The 17828-nt window shown below is 47.2% G+C and overlaps 1 protein-coding gene across 1 annotated transcript in view; it reads right to left on the reverse strand.

Annotated features, from left to right (window-relative positions):
- The window catches only part of PTPRS (protein tyrosine phosphatase receptor type S), a 219968-nt gene that overhangs the window by 145867 nt on the left and 56273 nt on the right, over window positions 1-17828 (reverse strand). The window contains exons 3-4 of the mRNA XM_063147033.1: window positions 7619-7764; window positions 4559-4700 (exon numbers count right to left, since the gene is read on the reverse strand). Coding sequence (XP_063003103.1) covers window positions 4559-4700; window positions 7619-7764 — 288 coding nt within the window. The remainder of the gene's footprint in view (window positions 1-4558; window positions 4701-7618; window positions 7765-17828) is intronic.

Below are 17828 nucleotides of genomic sequence, written 5' to 3' on the forward strand. Positions count from 1 at the left end.
CAGGATACCTGAGAGAGCGCCTTCTCCCTTTACCAACCTGCCCGGTCCCTGAGGTCATCCGAGGGCCTGCTCCCGGTGGTTCCACCTAGATCCATCCTCCGATTGGAATCCACCAGGGGAAGAGCCTTCAGCATGGTGGCCCCCCTCCTGTGGAACTCCCTGCCTCTGGAGGTCAGGCAGGCTCCAACCTTGTACTCCTTTCGGCGCCTCCTGAAAACATCTTTATTCCAAGAAGCCTTTCTTTAACATGCAGCCTTGAATTACTGTTATTGCTTCTTTTTAAATTTTGTTTTAACTGTTTTATTCTGTTTCTAATTTTCATTTTACCTTGTACGCCGCTCCGAAATTTTTCAGTGGGGAGCGGTATATAAATATTCTAAACAAACAAATAAATAAATAAATAATAAAATAATCCCAAAGCAGGGTGGCTGGCAATGAAACGCACTAAAACGCTGACCAATGTGTTCGGACTGCAATTCCCATTAACCCCAGCCCCCATAAGTAATAGAGAGGAATGATGGGCGTTGGACTCCAGCTATATGATGTAGGCTATATGATTTAAGACACCTTCCTGCGTTCCTATTTAAAACCATGAGCACTGAGAACTTGCTATATTTTCAGGGTGCAGCTCAGTAGCAGAAGTTCTCAGGTTCAAATTCCAGCACCTCCAGGTAAGGGTGAGAAAGGCTCCTGTCTGAATATCTCCGACATGTTGGAAGGCGGCTTCCTCGGTCCCCGATTTATTTTAGAAGCATGAGGACTAGAATCTTAACTTTGAACTTTTGTAAACTGCCCAGAGAGCTTCGGCTATGGGGCGGTATATAAATGCAATAAATCATCATCTTTATCGTCATCACCACTTCATTTTCTAAAGGGGAAGGCCTGTAGCTCAGTATATCAGTGGTATATCAGTGGTAGGGTATATATACAGTATATCCCAGGTTCAATCTCCGGAAAGAGCTTATTTGAAACCCTGCAAATCTGCAGCTGCTATGCAAGGCGGAACAGGAGGCACCACATCCGAGGCAGCTCCTTGTGTTCTTTTGGACCGCACAGACTCCCCCCAAAACGGAACCGACACCCACCACGACCGTGTTCTTAAAGGGCAAAAGTGATGTGGCAGTGCAGCCGTGCACACGGTCCCCAGAGTCTCACATCACTGCGGCAACCAAATCATCTGACAGGCGCATAGGGACATAAGAACGGCAGGAGCTTTATCATAGAATCATAGAATAGTAGAGTTGGAAGGGGCCTATAAGGCCATCGAGTCCAACCCCCTGCTCAATGTGGGAATCCACCTTAAAGCATCCCTGGTTGTCCAGCTGCCTCTAGTGCGGGAGAGCCACCACTTCCCTAGGTCACGGGTTCCATTGCCGTACTGCTCTAACAGTCAGGAAGGTTTTCCTGATGTCCAACCAGATTCTGGCTTCCTGTAACTTGAGTCCATGATTCCATGCCTGTACTCTGGGAGGATCGAGAAGAGATCCTGGCTCTCCTCTGTGTGTGACAACCTTTTAAGTATTTGAAGAGTGCTATCATGTCTCCCCTCAATCTTCTCTTCTCCAGGCTAAACATGCCCAGTTCTTTCAGTCTCTCTTCATAGGGCTTTGCTTCCAGACCCCTGATCATCCTGGTTGCCCTCCTCTGAACACGCTCCAGCTTGTCTGCGTCCTTCTTGAATTGTGGAGCCCAGAACTGGACGTAATACTCTAGATGAGGCCGAACCAGGGCCAAATGGAGAGGAACCAGTACCTCACGTGATTTGTCTGCGTCCTCCTTGAATTGTGGAGCCCAGAACTGGACGCAGTACTCTAGATGAGGCCGAACCAGGGCCAAATGGAGAGGAACCAGCACCTCACGTGATTTGTCTGCGTCCTCCTTGAATTGTGGAGCCCAGAACTGGACGCAATACTCTAGATGAGGCCGAACCAGGGCCAAATGGAGAGGAACCAGTACCTCACGTTATTTGTCTGCGTCCTCCTTGAATTGTGGAGCCCAGAACTGGACGCAGTACTCTAGATGAGGCCGAACCAGGGCCAAATGGAGAGGAACCAGCACCTCACGTGATTTGGAAGCTATATTTCCATTAATGCAGCCCAAAATAGCATTTGCCTTTCATGCAGCCACATCGCACTGTTGGCTCATATTCAGCTTGTGATCTACAACAATTCCAAGATCCTTCTCGTTTGTAGTATTGCTGAGCCAAGTGTCCCCCATCTTGTAGCTGTGCATTGGGTTTCTTTTTCCTAGGTCCCTACTATCCTCACATCCCCCAGTTCCAGCAACAGTCCTGGAAGATTAAAAAAAAAAATCCTCTCCAGCCAGGGAAAGCCTGGCTGGGTGGCGACGGCCTTCGCTAACCAGAGAGCCACGCCAATTAACGGCCGGCTTAATGAGGCCCAGCGTGGGAAGCAGCTGGCCGTGGCGGGGGCACATAATGAGCATGGCAGTGGGTCACCCCCCTTCCTTGCTGGGGTTGACACTCACCCGTTTGCCAGCAACGAGCAGAGCTGCTCCTTCAAAGCACACAATGCACGCCTCGGGCGGGGGCAGACTACCACGCGGACCTCGAACGGGCCCAGGATTTATGCAAGGCCTGGCCAATCCAGCACAGCACAGGAATTCCCTCCCTCCATTTCTCAGTACATTTGGTTCTGTTATCGAAGGCGAATTTGGCTTGAGTATTTATTCATTAAAATCCTGCCCGATTTGTTAGGAGTGCCCGTTTCAGCGGTGGCAGAGGGTCAAAGTAGGTCTTGCGATCTCTCGCTGGGGAAATCTGACAAGTTCCCCCTTTTCTCCCTATGTTTATCATAGAATCATAGAATAGCAGAGTTGGAAGGGGCGTACAAGGCCATCTAGTCCAACCCCCTGCTCAATGCAGGAATCCACCCTATACAAGTGCTGAAAAAATGAGCTGGTTTTGTCTGGGCAGCACTTAAATTTATTCTATCTACCTTCCTAATTTCACACTTTTAAAAAGACCTCTGAAGAGAGACTGGAAGAACTGGGAATGTTTAGCCTGGAGAAGAGAAGATTGAGGGGAGACATGAGAGCACTCTTCAAATACTTAAAAGGTTGTCACACAGAGGAGGGCCAGGATCTCTTCTCGATCCTCCCAGAGTGCAGGACACGGAATAACGGGCATTAAACGGGAATTAAAGGAAGCCAGATTCCAGCTGGACATCAGGAAAAACTTCCTGACTGTTAGAGCAGTATGACAATGGAACCAGTTACCTAGGGATGTTGTGGCCTCTCCCACACTAGAGGCCTTCAAGAGGCAGCTGGGCAACCATCTGTCAGGGATGCTTTAAGGTGGATTCCTGCATTGAGCAGGGGGTTGGACTCGATGGCCTTGTAGGCCCCTTCCAACTCTACTATTCTGTGGTTCTATGAAAATCCTGTTGCATTTTACTTTTTACGTGAGTGTTTATAGCTGGGAAAAGCCCACAGTTCCTATGTTTCTATTTAAATCAGCCCTTTCGACTCAGAACCGTGAGGACTAGCAACTTATTTGATCTGCTTCGCATGCCAAAAGGTTCCAGGTTCAATTCTGGGCACCTCCAGTTTGAAAGCACAAGTGGAGCAGGTGACGGGAAATAGATTTGTATTGTCGGGCGACCAGATGCAAATTCAGAATCAGACGAGGCAGAATTCTCTATTTATTCTGTATTTCGCTGCCCTAAAGAAGAGGTAGGGTGGGCATTTTTCATACTCGAAGAGTGGGCTGAACGTGAAATAAAGACATCTCCAGAGCTGCTGTCTCCGTTCCTCCAAACCACAAAGACCCTGTTCAGACGACACGCTAAGCCACGGTGTTTAAGCATTTAAAGCTAAACATTATGGCTTAGCATGCCAGGTGAACCATTCCTAACCAACCAGGATGGCTTACATAACCGTGCTTTAAACAGGCTCACTAGCCATTTGCTGCAAAAAGGGTTAGCAGCCCTAACCATGGCTTAGTGTGTTGTCTGAACAGCCCAAATTGGGGTTGGAGGAAGAAAACGTCGGATTACAATTTTTACGGGGGGCTAACACTCTTCAAAATGTCGCCGACTAGGCGTAAATGCCCAAATCCCTCCTCTAAGGCTGCAATCCTCTGCACAATCATAGAGTCAAAAGGGATCACAAGAGGTCATTTAGTCCACCCCCTCCCCTGCTCAATGCAGCTATTCCCCTCTTGCTAGGACTCAGCCTTCCTCAACCTGGGGCGCTCCAGATGTGTTGGACTGCACCTCTCAGAATGCCCCAGCCAGCTGGCTGGGGCATTCTGGGAGTTGTAGTCCAACACATCTGGAGCGCCCCAGGTTGAGGAAGGCTGTGCTAGGTGATCAATCAGCCTCTGCTTAAATATCATCAGCGAAGGAGAAGCCACGATCGTCCACATCTGAACATCTCTCACTGTTACCTGAGAGTAAACTCCACTGTGCTCTAGGTGTGGCAGGCGTTTAGCCCGACCCTAAGCATGTGAACTTCAGACTTAAGACCTACTGAAGACGCACGCGAAGAATTGCAGCTGTACACCCTCAAAAACACATCTACAGTTCTGGGATTTTACCTCTGAGGACGGTGAGTTTGGCGTTGACGGTGATTTCTGCCACGGAGTTCTGGGCCACGCACTCATAAACATTTTCGTCCCTGGGGGTGCGGAGAGGCTGGATCCTCAAGACGGCACCGGCACCTTCGTCAAACTCAATTGTCTGAAGCGGGGAGAGGCAGAGAGAAGAGGAATTAAGAGAGGCAACGTGTTTAAGGTTGGATTTGTGTTTTCAACCTGTTGGTTCTTTTATTACGGTTTTAATTTTTGCGAACCGCCCAGAGAGCTTCGGCTATTGGGCGGTATAAAAATGTAATAAATAAATAAATTAAGGTTGGATATTGCTTTTAGCTTTGTAGTTATCTTGTCCACAGTAATTACTTTCCATACATTGCTATACCAAGCCAAGAGTGTTTTAAATTTTTTAAAAAAAACATTAAAGGGAAAAAAACAAGGAGGATGAAGTGGAAAATGCTGAATGCATGCAGTAGCTGCCACATGGTTTTTAGGTTTGTGTGATTTTGCTATTTCCAGCCATTGCAGCTTCTCACCAGCAGGCGTGGACCTGGTTCACACAATGCGAAAACTCACATCCAACCCGTGCTCAAGGTTGAGTAAGGGTTATCGCTGGGTTGTTGTTCAAACATGGGTTCCTGTACTGTGTGAACCCAGCCACGTGAACAAACCATGGTTTGTGAACTGAGAGTTGTTTGTGATCAGAGAATCATAGAATCATAGAATAGCAGAGTTGGAAGGGGCCTACAAGGCCATCCAGTCCAACCCCCTGCTCAATGCAGGAATCCACCCTAAAGCATCCCCGACAGAGGGCTGTCCAGCTGTCTCTTGAAGGCCTCGAGTGTGGGAGAGCCCACAACCTCCCTAGGTAACATTGTCGCACTACTCTAACAGTCAGTAAGTTTTTCCTGATGTCCAGCCGGAATCTGGCTTCCTTTAACTTGAGCCCGTTATTCCGTGTCCTGCACTCTGGGAGGATCGAGAAGAGATCCTGGCCCTCCTCTGTGGGACAACCTTTTAAGGATTTGAAGAGTGCCATCATGTCTCCCCTCCATCTTCTCTTCTCCAGGCTAAACCTGCCCAGTTCTTTCAGTCTCTCTTCATAGGGCTTTGTTTCCAGACCCCTGATCATCCTGGTTGCCCTCCTCTGAACACGCTCATGATTTGTTAAGGACATACAAGCCTCAGTTCACAATCAAACAACAAGCCATAGATTCTCTTTGAGGGCCATTAGTGGTTAACAAGCCATGGTCTGTTAGCATGGCTGGATTCACACAGCACAAGCACCCACGATTCAGCAACAATCCTCACTCAACCTTGAGTATGTCTTGAATGCGGGTTGTTGAACCCAGCCAATAGGTTGCCCGTCTTTTATGTAACGCTGGGTGTCAAAAGCCCAAAGCTCGCCTTGAACTGGGGAGGAGAAAGTGGGCACTGCCAAAGAAAAGAATTGCAGAGGACCGGAGAAGGGAGCATCTTGGAAGGAAATGGGCAGAGCGTTTGCTTCAAAGATGATTCCGTGATTCTGATATCAGGCTTTTAGTTCTGTTGTTTTAAACGTGTGCGTGTACTTCGGATCTCTGCACTGCTGCTAGGTTTTATTTTGGTTTTCCTTTTACACTGCAGGTTTAAACTTTTCAATTTTGTATTGTATTCTATGCTATATTTTGGGGGGGAGGCTTTTAAATTGCTATTGGGTGATGTAGAAGTGTAATAAATAAATAAATAAATAAATAAATAAATAAATACCCACTGGCCTTGCTACCTGTCTCCTGGCCTCAACTGCACAAATCCTGACAACAGCTTTGGCTGTTGGGTAGTATAAAAATGCAATAAATAAATAGGCAAACAGGTTTCCCGTTTCAGGTAGCTGATTGCTCGCCGCACGAGCGGCATTTACGAGCGCACCAAATCCTTCTCTCCCGGAGCGTGAGTGCGAAGAAGCGTGCAGAGAGACATCAGCTACCCCGCTGGGGGCGGCATGAGCGCCGGAGATGTTAAAAGGATGCTAAAAAAACGGAAGCCCTTCTGTCACAAAGATTTGCATGCGCGGGACGACGTGTGCGTGTGCGCGTGCGTGTCATTTTATGACAGTAATATCCTGCAGGTCTCTAAACAGTTCGGCGTGTTCCGTCATCCCTCCCTTTAATTTCACAACAGCCCTGGGAGGTAGGATGAGGGGCAGTGTGGCTGGGTGAAGGTCACCCGATTTGCTTCACGTTAGGGATGGGTCGATCGCCCAAGCGCAATTTCATTCAGCGTCGCGTTTTCCCAGCTCTCGGTTAACGCTTCAATTTCAGAATGGATTGCAATCTGTGTGTGTGTGTGAAAAGAAGGGAGAAACGAATTCTCAGGACGCTGAACTTTTTATTTGGAGGGTTGTCAAGCCCGACGCATTTTGGCCTACTACCTTTTCAAGGCCAAAATGCGTCAGGCTTGACAACCCTCCAAATAAAATGTTCAGTGTCCTGAGAATTCGTTTCTCCCTTCTTTTCACTTCATTAGATGCTTTTCTCCCCCTGCTTTTAATTATTATTATTTTTTTTTAAAAAAAACCTGCACGTAAATGTGTCTCTACTTCCTTGCACATTTTTATTAAAAAACCCTATTTTTTGAACTCATTCCTCCCAAACATAGACATTTCCACCCTTTTGCAAACATATACAACCCTCCCACACGAATACAATGTTTTAGTGTACATCTTTGCGTACATCTTTTGCGTACATCTTTGGAAATGAATGCGTTTCTTCTGTAACGCTATTTTTTTCCTTTTTGGCTAACTGCGCCACATCTCTGCTTCATGACCGAATGGGCATTTGAACCCGTGTCTCCCTATTTCAGCATCCTAACCCAATCCCGGCTCTTCCTTGCAACCTATGTGTAGATTAGATTTAAAGGAATACAACCCAAACGAAGTCCTACTTCGAACAGACCCACTGAAATGAATGGGACTTGCGTTCGTTCAGGACGAACTAAAGCCCCATTCAGTTCAATGGGTGTTCTGTTGGATTTTACCCATTGAATCCTATAGGTGTCCCCTCATTCTTTCCTTCAGGAAGTGCTTACCTCAAACCGCTGCGAATTCACCTTCTTTCCCTTCTTGTTCCACGTGACCCTGGGCTTTGGGTCTCCCGTCGCTTGGCACACGAAGGACGCCACCCCTCCCGAGACGCCAATCTGGTCCATGGGGTTCTTGATGAACTCTGGGGGACCTTCACCATCAAGAGGGAAGGAAAGAGACAGAAAAAGGCGGAAAGGTTTATTTCATATGTCGAAGGGCCAATGAGCAATACTCAACATTTTTCTTCTCACAAGCATTTGACTCTGCTGTTGCATGATTTTATTGATTGGATCATAGAATCATAGAACAGCAGAGCTGGAAGGGGCCTATAAGGCCATCGAGTCCTACCCCCTACTGAATGTGGGAATCCACCTTAAAGCATCCCTGACAGATGGTTGTCCAGCTGCCTCTTGAAGGCCTCCAGTGTGGGAGAGCCCACCACCTCCCTAGGTCATGGGTTCCATTGCCATACCGCTCTAACAGTCAGGAAGTTTTTCCTAATGTCCAGCCGGAATCTGGCTTGCTTTAACTTGAGCCCGTTATTCCGTGTCCTGCACTCTGGGAGGATCGAGAAGAGATCCCAGCCCTCCTCTGTGTGACAACCTTTTAAGCGTTTGAAGAGTGCTCTCATGTCTCCCCTCAATCTTCTCTTCTCCAGGCTAAACCTGCCCAGTTCTTTCAGTCTCTCTTCATAGGGCTTTGTTTCCAGACCCCTGATCATCCTGGTTGCCCTCCTCTGAACCCGCTCCAGCTTGTCTGTGTCCTTTTTGAATTGTGGAGCCCAGAACTGGACGCAATACTCTAGATGAGGCCTAACCAGGGCCGAATAGAGAGGAACCAGTACCGCATGCGATTTGGAAGCTCTACTTCTATGAATGCAGCCCCAAATAGCATTTGATTGACTGTTAACACCCAACCCAGATCTTGTTTCTTGGTCATGCTAAAGTGTAACTCAGTGTTGGGAAACTCCTTTTTTTTTTTACCAGAGATGCACAAGAGGTCCCACAAAGCATCGGGAGACAGCTGTGGGGGAAGTGTTTGTGCATGTGTAGCTTATCTCTGCTTCAGTTCCTTCTCATTTTAGGGATGTCAGAGCCCCGGCTTCATTTCAGTTCCTGCTGTGGCACCCCCACACACTCTGTGGTGAGTGTTCCGGGAACTTTGCCCATTTTGAGGGAGGTTCCTGCAATTTCTGAGCAATTTGCACAAATGACAGCCGAATTTGCAGAAATTATGGCAGAATTTGCGCAAATTGCAGATTCTCCCCTGCCCCGCAAAATGCAAAAAAGAAAGAAAGATCCTGGAGTACAGTGAAGAGCCTGCAGCTTGGCACGCAGATGCAAAGGGAGTCGTAAACATCGCAGAACTCGGTCGAACCAAAAAGAACTATTTCCTAGTGATGGGTATCATTATCGAATTCCCTTCCATATATACATATGGCAGGAATGGATAATTTGTGGCCCTCTAGACGTATGTATCTTTACCTATTTTTACATTTGTATTCCCAAGTACAATTAAATATCTTTATCTATTTTTACATTTGTATTCCCCCTTTTGGCCCTCTAGACGAATGTATCTTTATCTATTTTTACATTTGTATTCCCCCTTTTCGCCCTCTAAACGTATGTATCTTTATCTATTTTTACATTTGTATTCCCCCTTTTGGCCCTCTAGACGAATGTATCTTTATCTATTTTTACATTTGTATTCCCCCTTTTGGCCCTCTAGACGAATATATCTTTATCTATTTTTACATTTGTATTCCCCCTTTTGGCCCTCTAGACGAATGTATCTTTATCTAATTTTACATTTGTATTCCCCCTTTTGGCCCTCTAGACGAATATATCTTTATCTATTTTTACATTTGTATTCCCCCTTTTGGCCCTCTAGACGAATATATCTTTATCTATTTTTACATTTGTATTCCCCCTTTTGGCCCTCTAGACGAATATATCTTTATCTATTTTTACATTTGTATTCCCCCTTTTGGCCCTCTAGACGAATGTATCTTTATCTATTTTTACATTTGTTTTCCCCCTTTTGGCCCTCTAGACGAATATATCTTTATCTATTTTTACATTTGTATTCCCCCTTTTGGCCCTCTAGACGAATATATCTTTATCTATTTTTACATTTGTTTTCCCCCTTTTGGCCCTCTAGACAGATGTATCTTTATCATGGCTGAGTGGGGACTTGAACCTGGGTCTCCCAAGTCCCAGTCCAACCCTCCAGCCACTACGCCACACTGCGTCTCAATGTTGTTGGGCTGCAAATTGCCTCATCTCTCACTGTTGGCTATGTTGGTTAGTACCAACAGGAGCTGTAGCAAAGGGGTGGCACTGATGGGCTCCTTTGTGTTGTAAAAAGCCACCTCATCCTGCATCACACTCAACCGATCCGTGCACAGGAACGTGCATTGCACAGCTGTGCGAGACTCATCTTACCCCCAAGAGTGACAGAAGGCGGCTTTACGATTTGAGCGGTGGTGTGCTCTGTGTGTGTGTGTGCTTTTCTCTAAATGCAAAACATCCACAAAACTTTGAGCACAGCTGTGGTGCCGCTATTTAAATATTTCCGTAAATTTCCAGCTAACTTGTCGGAAAACATCTGGGATGAGAGAAGGGCCCGGGGCGTGGCAGAATCTAAAAAAGCAAGAAGCGTTCCTGTCCTCCTGGCTCAGCTCTGCGCCGTTTGGCATGCCGGTCCCTGTGTGAAATGTCTCCCGCCAACTGTCCCCCCCCCCCCCCATTGGCCCTGTTCAGACAACTCACTAAACCGTGATAGTGAAAGCTTTTGAGCTAAATATTATGGCTTAGCATGTCATGTGAACCATGGTTTAGTGTGATGTGTGAGCCATACATAACCACGGTTTAAACACCCTCACTAACCCTGGCTTAGTGCGTTGCCTGAACAGGTCACTGTGGTCCATCTGGTGCAGATGCAATGTTGCTCGAACACTGTTAAAACTATAACGGTTTGATGAAGAAGAAGCAGGAGAAGATAATAGACTTATGGATTCTGCACTCAGAAGGAGGAGGAGGACCTACAGATACTGCACTCAGAAGAAGAACAAAGACCTATGGATTCTGCACTCAGAAGAAGAAGATTCTGTACCCAGAAGAAGAAGATCTATGGATTCTACATGAAGAAGAAGATGAAGAAGGAGGAGGAGGAGGAGGAGGAGGAGGAGGAAGAGGAAGAGAAAGACCTATGGATTCTGTGCTCAGGAAAAGGAGATAAGAGACCTAAGGATTCTGCAGTCGGAAGAAGACGGAGAAGAAGAGAAGTGACCTACAGCTTCTGCACTTGGAAGAAGGAGAAGAGGGGGCGAGGAGGAGGAGATCAACCTAAAGATTCTGTGTTCAGAAGAAGAAGAAGAAACACCTGTACTCTTCACTCGAGATATTGAAATTCCGCACCAACAAAGCAGAGTTGTGCAGCCTGCATTCGGGACACACACACACACACATTTGCAGATTGGACCATGTTCTGCGATTTATTCTGGGCAGCCCCACCCCCTGCTCTTTAACCTATTCCACTCTCTCTTTGCGCCATTTGCCATTAGATAAACCTCTATTACATTCCACCTCCACCTGCGGCCTTTCTTTCTCAACCGAAAAGGCCGAGGTACTTTCGTTTTCTCTTGCTGGTAAAAAGAGAAAGATGAGTTTCCTTCCCAGTTGCAAAGGCTGTTGCAAGCACCCATGAACGTCACTGCCTCCCTCTCCCCAATACGACATAAAGCGGAAGGGATGATGAGTTAAACAGAGGCGGGGGTCGTCCCTCACCCCACAACGATCGACGTTTCCCTCTTCCCCAAAGGGGCTAAAATGCCACACTGGGTCTTTTGCCACGAAGGATTAAGCGAGAGAGGAAGAGAAACGCCGAAGCGCAGAGCGGACGGCTTCTCCAGGGCTCCGCTCTTCCGCTTCCACGCCTCGCCTCTCAAACTCTGACCCGCCTCGCGTCCCCGGGCATGTTCTGTTCCTGTCACAAGAGTCGACGGAGCTGCCACGCAGAGCCAAACCACGTGCGCCCGGCGACGGGAGGTGAGCTGCTTCTGTACCGCTCTGATGCACCCATCTCAGGTTGTAGGCCGCTTTGGCATGGAGCAGGTTGGAAAATTAAGGGGGGGGGGCGGGGAGAGCTCAAGACACGTTACACATTACAGCCTCATTTTTTGTTACCCCCATAACACGAGTGCCTGGAATTCTTCCGAAATGTTTAAAAATAAATAATACACTACCTACGGCGCACTAGTGACACACTAAAGTTCGGAGGAGGCGAAAGAGAATTAAGGAGACAGGGTCTGCTCCCCTAAAGGCATACTTAAGAGGAGACCCAAAGCCAGTTACACGTTGGCGATCTCCCACGATCCAGCCACACGATGCTCTGAAGAACCCTGGGGAATTTGTAGTGGGGTGAAGACCCGATGGACAACTCCCAGGTTCGCTCGAAACCAGTGTGAATAAATAAAATAGAAATAAAACCGGGTCCCAGTTTGCAAGGGAGGAGTGAGGCCATTCCTGCAACCTCTGAAGGCTTCTTTTCTAAGAGACCCTGCCCAGCCAAGAATGCAATTGTCTTTCTCCTCACAGGCCCTGTTTCTTCACCCCCACGCCTCCGCTTTCGGCCTGGCACGCAGCACAGGGCCCCGTCCGAATCTGGGGTGGAGAAGGCCATATTTAAAAGAAAAGAGCAAACTACATTTCCTGTTCTGCTCTCTGTCCCCCCGTACACACCCTCGGTCATTTTGCAAATCAGCATCGTGACAGAAAACCCACGGTCGAAATTCCGCTGACCCGTGGAGCACGTGGGACGGAAAGACTTCAAATTCCACTCTTGCCTACATGGGCAGAAGTAGAGTGGAAGTGGTGGGGAGGGGAAAACTTAAACCAGGAGCCCGAAAGTCAAGAGAAGAGACGTGAAGGTAGACTAAGATGGAACACGCCCATCACAGCCCAGAACCATCCTGGTTTTAGGAGTCAGGTGACCCCAGAGAGCCAATCCCTGGCCGTTGTGGTTGTAAAGCCCTCCAATTGGACCGCTCTTCCTCAATCTATGCCACAGGGTGCCTCATGAGGACTAGAAACTCCATGCCTGGATTTGCAAGTGCAAGGCAACTTGCAGTTTTGAGGGGATCACAGCTCAGATTTGGGAAGGCCCTTTCGTGTTTCTCAAAACCTCCTGCCTTCTTGGGGGACAATAACTAGACCTGCTAAGTAATCCACAAAGCTTTATTCAAGTCATAAACATCTCTTCCCACCTGAAGAGACTCTAATCTCTAGGAACTTTCCCCCTAGGCAAAACTATGCAAACTAAGCGAGACAGTTGTCCTTTCAAGAAGAATGGAGAGCCCTTTCCCAAGACACGTTAACTTCAGAGACTAGTTCTGAGGCAGCTTCTGACAGGATGCTAACCAGGCTGACTTTCTCTCGCCTTCCTTTCGCTCCACCCGTTTTAGTCTGCGGCGTACTCTAGGATCGGCTAACCTCTCCATGCTCTCCTCCTCGGAAGAATATTGGCTTCCCACTGAGTGTGTAGGATTTGTCCTTGAGGAGATCAGCCCTGGAGAGGGTTCACTCCCAGCTGGTGAAGAGCCCGTGAGAGCTTTCTCCCCCACTGGTCCAGGCTGGTCTGTTTCTGGTGCCGACTCCTCTACTTCAGAGTCTGATTCTGATTGATCACCTGAAACACCTTCTTCCAACCCAGGGGGAGCAGGGCTAAACATGACAAGGCCCTTGGAAATCGCCTACATTTTTGCTTCCTGGATGAGTAGAGATTTGAACCTGGATCTCCTCGATTCTCTTCCAACTCTCTTAACATCTACGCCGCACAGCAAAGCTGGCAACCACTGAAAACCGTGTCCGGTTTGTTAGCCGATACCGGGCCTTGAAAATCCAACCTCACTGAACCCAGTTCTTGACGGGGTTTCACCCCGTACCTTCCCCATACATTTTCGATTCTGCCTGGTCCTCCAATTTCAATGGGGAACTTCTTACAGCGTGCTCAGTTTCACTAAATAATTTTATTTTTTTTAAAAAAAGTGTACACGCCATTCGTTCTGGGAATTGAGTGACTAGAAAAAAACCCTTAACAAAGACGGATCAGTCTGAATCAAACAAAGCCCGTTTATTGTACATTAGATGGAGAAACAATATAATATTCATTTGTAGCTGGATTTGTATCAAGATGGCCAGGGCTTAAACCTCACCTCCGTCAACCGCACTTTTACTTGGAAGTACATCCCAACTGACAGCCACGGTGGTGTAATGGCTAGACCCAGGGCCTTCCAGATTTATTTATTTATTTATTTATTTATTTATTACATTTTTATACCGCCCAATAGCCGAAGCTCTCCGGGCGGTTCACAAAAATGTCGTAGGGACTACCACTACCATCATCCCTGGCCACTGCCCATACTGGCTAGGGGTGATGGGGGCTGAAGTCCAACAACAGGTTCTCCACCGGCCGTTCCTTGAAGCAAGCTGGCGGTTTTACGGAAACGGGCCCCATTAGGCCTTCTAATATTGCGGAAACGGCCTTTCTACGTCCGCCATTTTGTGCCATTGTCGTAGAGATGTAAAATTTTCGGAAATTTTGAAGCCATGGAAAAAACCTGGGTTTTTTTCCTCCCCTTCCTTTGTTTTGGGGGGGGGGGGAATTGAAATTTTCAGAAAAATTGAAATAATGCAATATTAGCACTTTTTACAGATTGAAAGTCACTTTGTTACTTTAGGAACATAAAATGTAATGATGTCCAAGTTGGTTTGGCATAAAATTATTACATTTGGTATACTAAAAGTACAGTGTATTCAAACAATTATTACAAATTTAATTTACTTTTTTTAAAAAATGTTTTTAATTTTTTGGGGGGGTAACAAATGGAGCTACAAGCTCCTGAACTGTTAGGAACCCCTAAACTGTAAGGAACCTCTTTGGTTCTGCCAGTTTATGAGTTGCAGGCAAAAAACTATTTTAAAAAATGACAACTGAAGAAACTACCAACATTAGTAACAAAGAAAATTATTTATGTCTCTGCTAGTCCTCCAGTGTCAAGACATAAAGCCCCCATTTTTCTGTTTTTATTTTCATTTTATCTTGTACACCGCTCCGAAATTTTTCAATGGGGGGGGTGGTATATAAATATTCTAAATCAATAAATAATAAATTATTTAAATATTCTAAATCAATAAATAATAAATTATCCCCATAAAAAGAACTGAGAAAAAGTGGGAGACCAAGATCCAATGAATATGCATGAAATTTCATCAGACTCATTTCCTGACCTATAGCCGTCACTATTAGCATCAGTCTCTGCTTCCATGGCCGTGCTGCCCCCTGGAGGCAGAAATGCATCTTGCTCTTGCATTTCAGAGTTGTAGTCTCAGTTTGCAACCCAGGACTTGCTTGTCCTCGGTGCACAGACATTGCAATAATCTGACACCGTACAGTTTTTAGAAATCATTTGGAGAAGTAAATATCGGAACACCTTGTCTTAAACATTTTATTCATCATGCTAAAATAAAACATCCCAGAGCTTCGGCTATTGGGCGGTATAAAAATGTAATAAATAAATAAATAATCCATTTTTTCTTCATTTTTTCAATTTTTCGGAAACCCCCCCCCAAAAAGGTTTTGAAGAGAACAGAAAAAAAACTGCTTTTCCCCCCGAATTTTTCTGGGCCTTCACATCTCTACACTGTCGTGGGCAAGCCCATTCCCTCTGGCATTCGCACGTGCCGGCAAGCTGACATGAGACGCTCACATCAGTGAAACTTCTTTTATTGAGGAAATCAACAAACAGGTAACAGGCTTAACGGTTTACACCCTCCAAAAACACCCACTTCAAGCTGAATGACGGTCAGAATGCTTTAGGTGCCACGATTCTCGTACGGCTTAACAAACTATCGCAAGGGAGCCAGTCTAAACGGGGCCACGCGTGGGTAACTCAGGGGGCACGGTGAAAGCCTAAACAAGATCACGGGTGGGGTGAAATCCCAGGCACCCCCGTGCTTTCTGCTATAGCGCTGGTAACTCCCTGCCACCTGAGTCTGGCAGAGAGAAAGATCACGCACTAATCAAACTCAACCCGCCGAACCCTGGGCTGGCCGGGTAAGCATGATCACAGGGAAAGGAAACATCTCAGGCACAAGAATTGCCCTGCACGTAACGTTAGCTCCGGGGGAGTTCTCTGACACCGGAGTCTGGCAGGGAACCAGTTTAACAGTCCGACCCAAACTGATGAACGCTGAGCTGGAGCCTAAAGCTTTCTGACCATCATCCGGCTTTAGATGTGTGTTGGTGGAGTGTGTAACCGTAAAGCCTTTTACCGTGAGAGTTGCTCAATAAAAAGGAGTCTCACTGATGTGTCTCGTATCAGTTTGCCAGCACGTGTGAACGCATGTCCGCAACAGCAACACAGATACACGAAAGACGCAGAACCCTGACCTTCCGTCAAAACGCCGGCTCGCATCCAGGCGTGCGTGGCGGCATGGCGCTCCCAAACCGTGCAGCGTTCGGGGGCAGACGAGACTGCAGGACTCCCGGACCCAATTGGTCACCGTGCCATCCCCATGCTCAACGCCACGCTTTAAATTCTTGGAAAGCCCCACTTACGTTAGTCCTTGCACAGCGAACAGAGGGCTTATGCAAACTTGGAAGAAACCTACCGTATTTCTTCGATTGTAAGACGGCATCGATTGTAAGACGCACACTAATTTCAGAACCACCAACAGAAACAAAAACCTAAGACACACCACGATTCTAAGACGCACCCCATTTTTAGAGATGTTTATATGGGGGGGAAGTGTGTCTTAGAATCGAAGAAATAGGGTAGTTTTGGGGGAACATGGGCGGGGTGGTGGTGCTATTGCACTCCTGTCCTGCTTGTGGGTCCCTGGTTCACAGCTGCTTGGCTACCGTGTCAACATAGTCTTGGACTAGATGGACCTCATCTAGAGTATTGCGTCCAGTTCTGGGCTCCACAATTCAAGAAGGACGCAGACAAGCTGGAGCGTGTTCAGAGGAGGGCAACGAGGATGATCAGGGGTCTGGAAACAAAGCCCTATGAAGAGAGACTGAAAGAACTGGGCAGGTTTAGCCTGGAGAAGAGAAGATGGAGGGGAGACATGAGAGCACTCTTCAAATACTTAAAAGGTTGTCCCACAGAGGAGGGCCAGGATCTCTTCTCGATCGTCCCAGAGTGCAGGACACGGAATAACGGGCTCAAGTTAAAGGAAGCCAGATTCCGGCTGGACATCAGGAAAAACTTCCTGACTGTTAGAGCAGTGCGACAATGGAATCAGTTACCTAGGGAGGTGGTGGGCTCTCCCACACTAGAGGCCTTCAAGAGGCAGCTGGACAACCCTCTGTCGGGGATGCTTTAGGGTGGATTCCTGCATTGAGCAGGGGGTTGGACTAGATGGCCTTGTAGGCCCCTTCCAACTCTGCTATTCTAGGATTCTATGACCCTTGGTCTGATCCAGCATCAGGGCTCTTCTGATGTTCTTCTGAGACGCATCTCGGTCCCGGCTTCCCTCCTCCCACTGCCTCATGGGAAATGTATTAATAAATGAAATTCTAAGAACCTGACGGGGCTTTCCTTCCCCATGTAATATGAATATATCCGTCCACACACGCATATACATGGTTTGGTTCTGTTAAGATGCATGAAGGTTCCGGATCCAAAAGCTCTATTTACAAATTTGGTCTTTTTGGGGTGGGACGGAGATTCCTCCCTCCTCCCACTGCCTCACAGGGAATAAATTAATAAATAACAATTCAAGAAGCCGGCAGGGGGTCCCTTCCGTATTTCTTTTCCTGAGCAGGAAAAAGATATATGCAAAAGCGTAAATTGCAGGCATTTTGCTGTCACACTCATCTCCGTCCATCCTGACGCCTTCTTGTCACAAAAAGTCCATTAGGAGAAGTTGTGGGGGGGGGGGGGAGAGCGGATGGAGAGAAAGCGCGGACCGACGCCATGGATGAGAAGAGCAGGTCCATCCCGCTAACCAACAGACCCTCGTTTTGCCGAAGGAGACAAGATAATTGTAGGCCGCAGAGGGGGAAACCACACGCACACAGAGTGCGTTCCTTTTAGGGCAACCAGGATGATCAGGGGTCTGGAAACAAAGCCCTATGAAGAGAGACTGAAAGAACTGGGCAGGTTTAGCCTGGAGAAGAGAAGATGGAGGGGAGACATGAGAGCACTCT

This window comes from Elgaria multicarinata, chromosome 23 (genome assembly GCF_023053635.1).
Source record: "Elgaria multicarinata webbii isolate HBS135686 ecotype San Diego chromosome 23, rElgMul1.1.pri, whole genome shotgun sequence".
Classification (NCBI taxonomy): domain Eukaryota; kingdom Metazoa; phylum Chordata; class Lepidosauria; order Squamata; family Anguidae; genus Elgaria; species Elgaria multicarinata.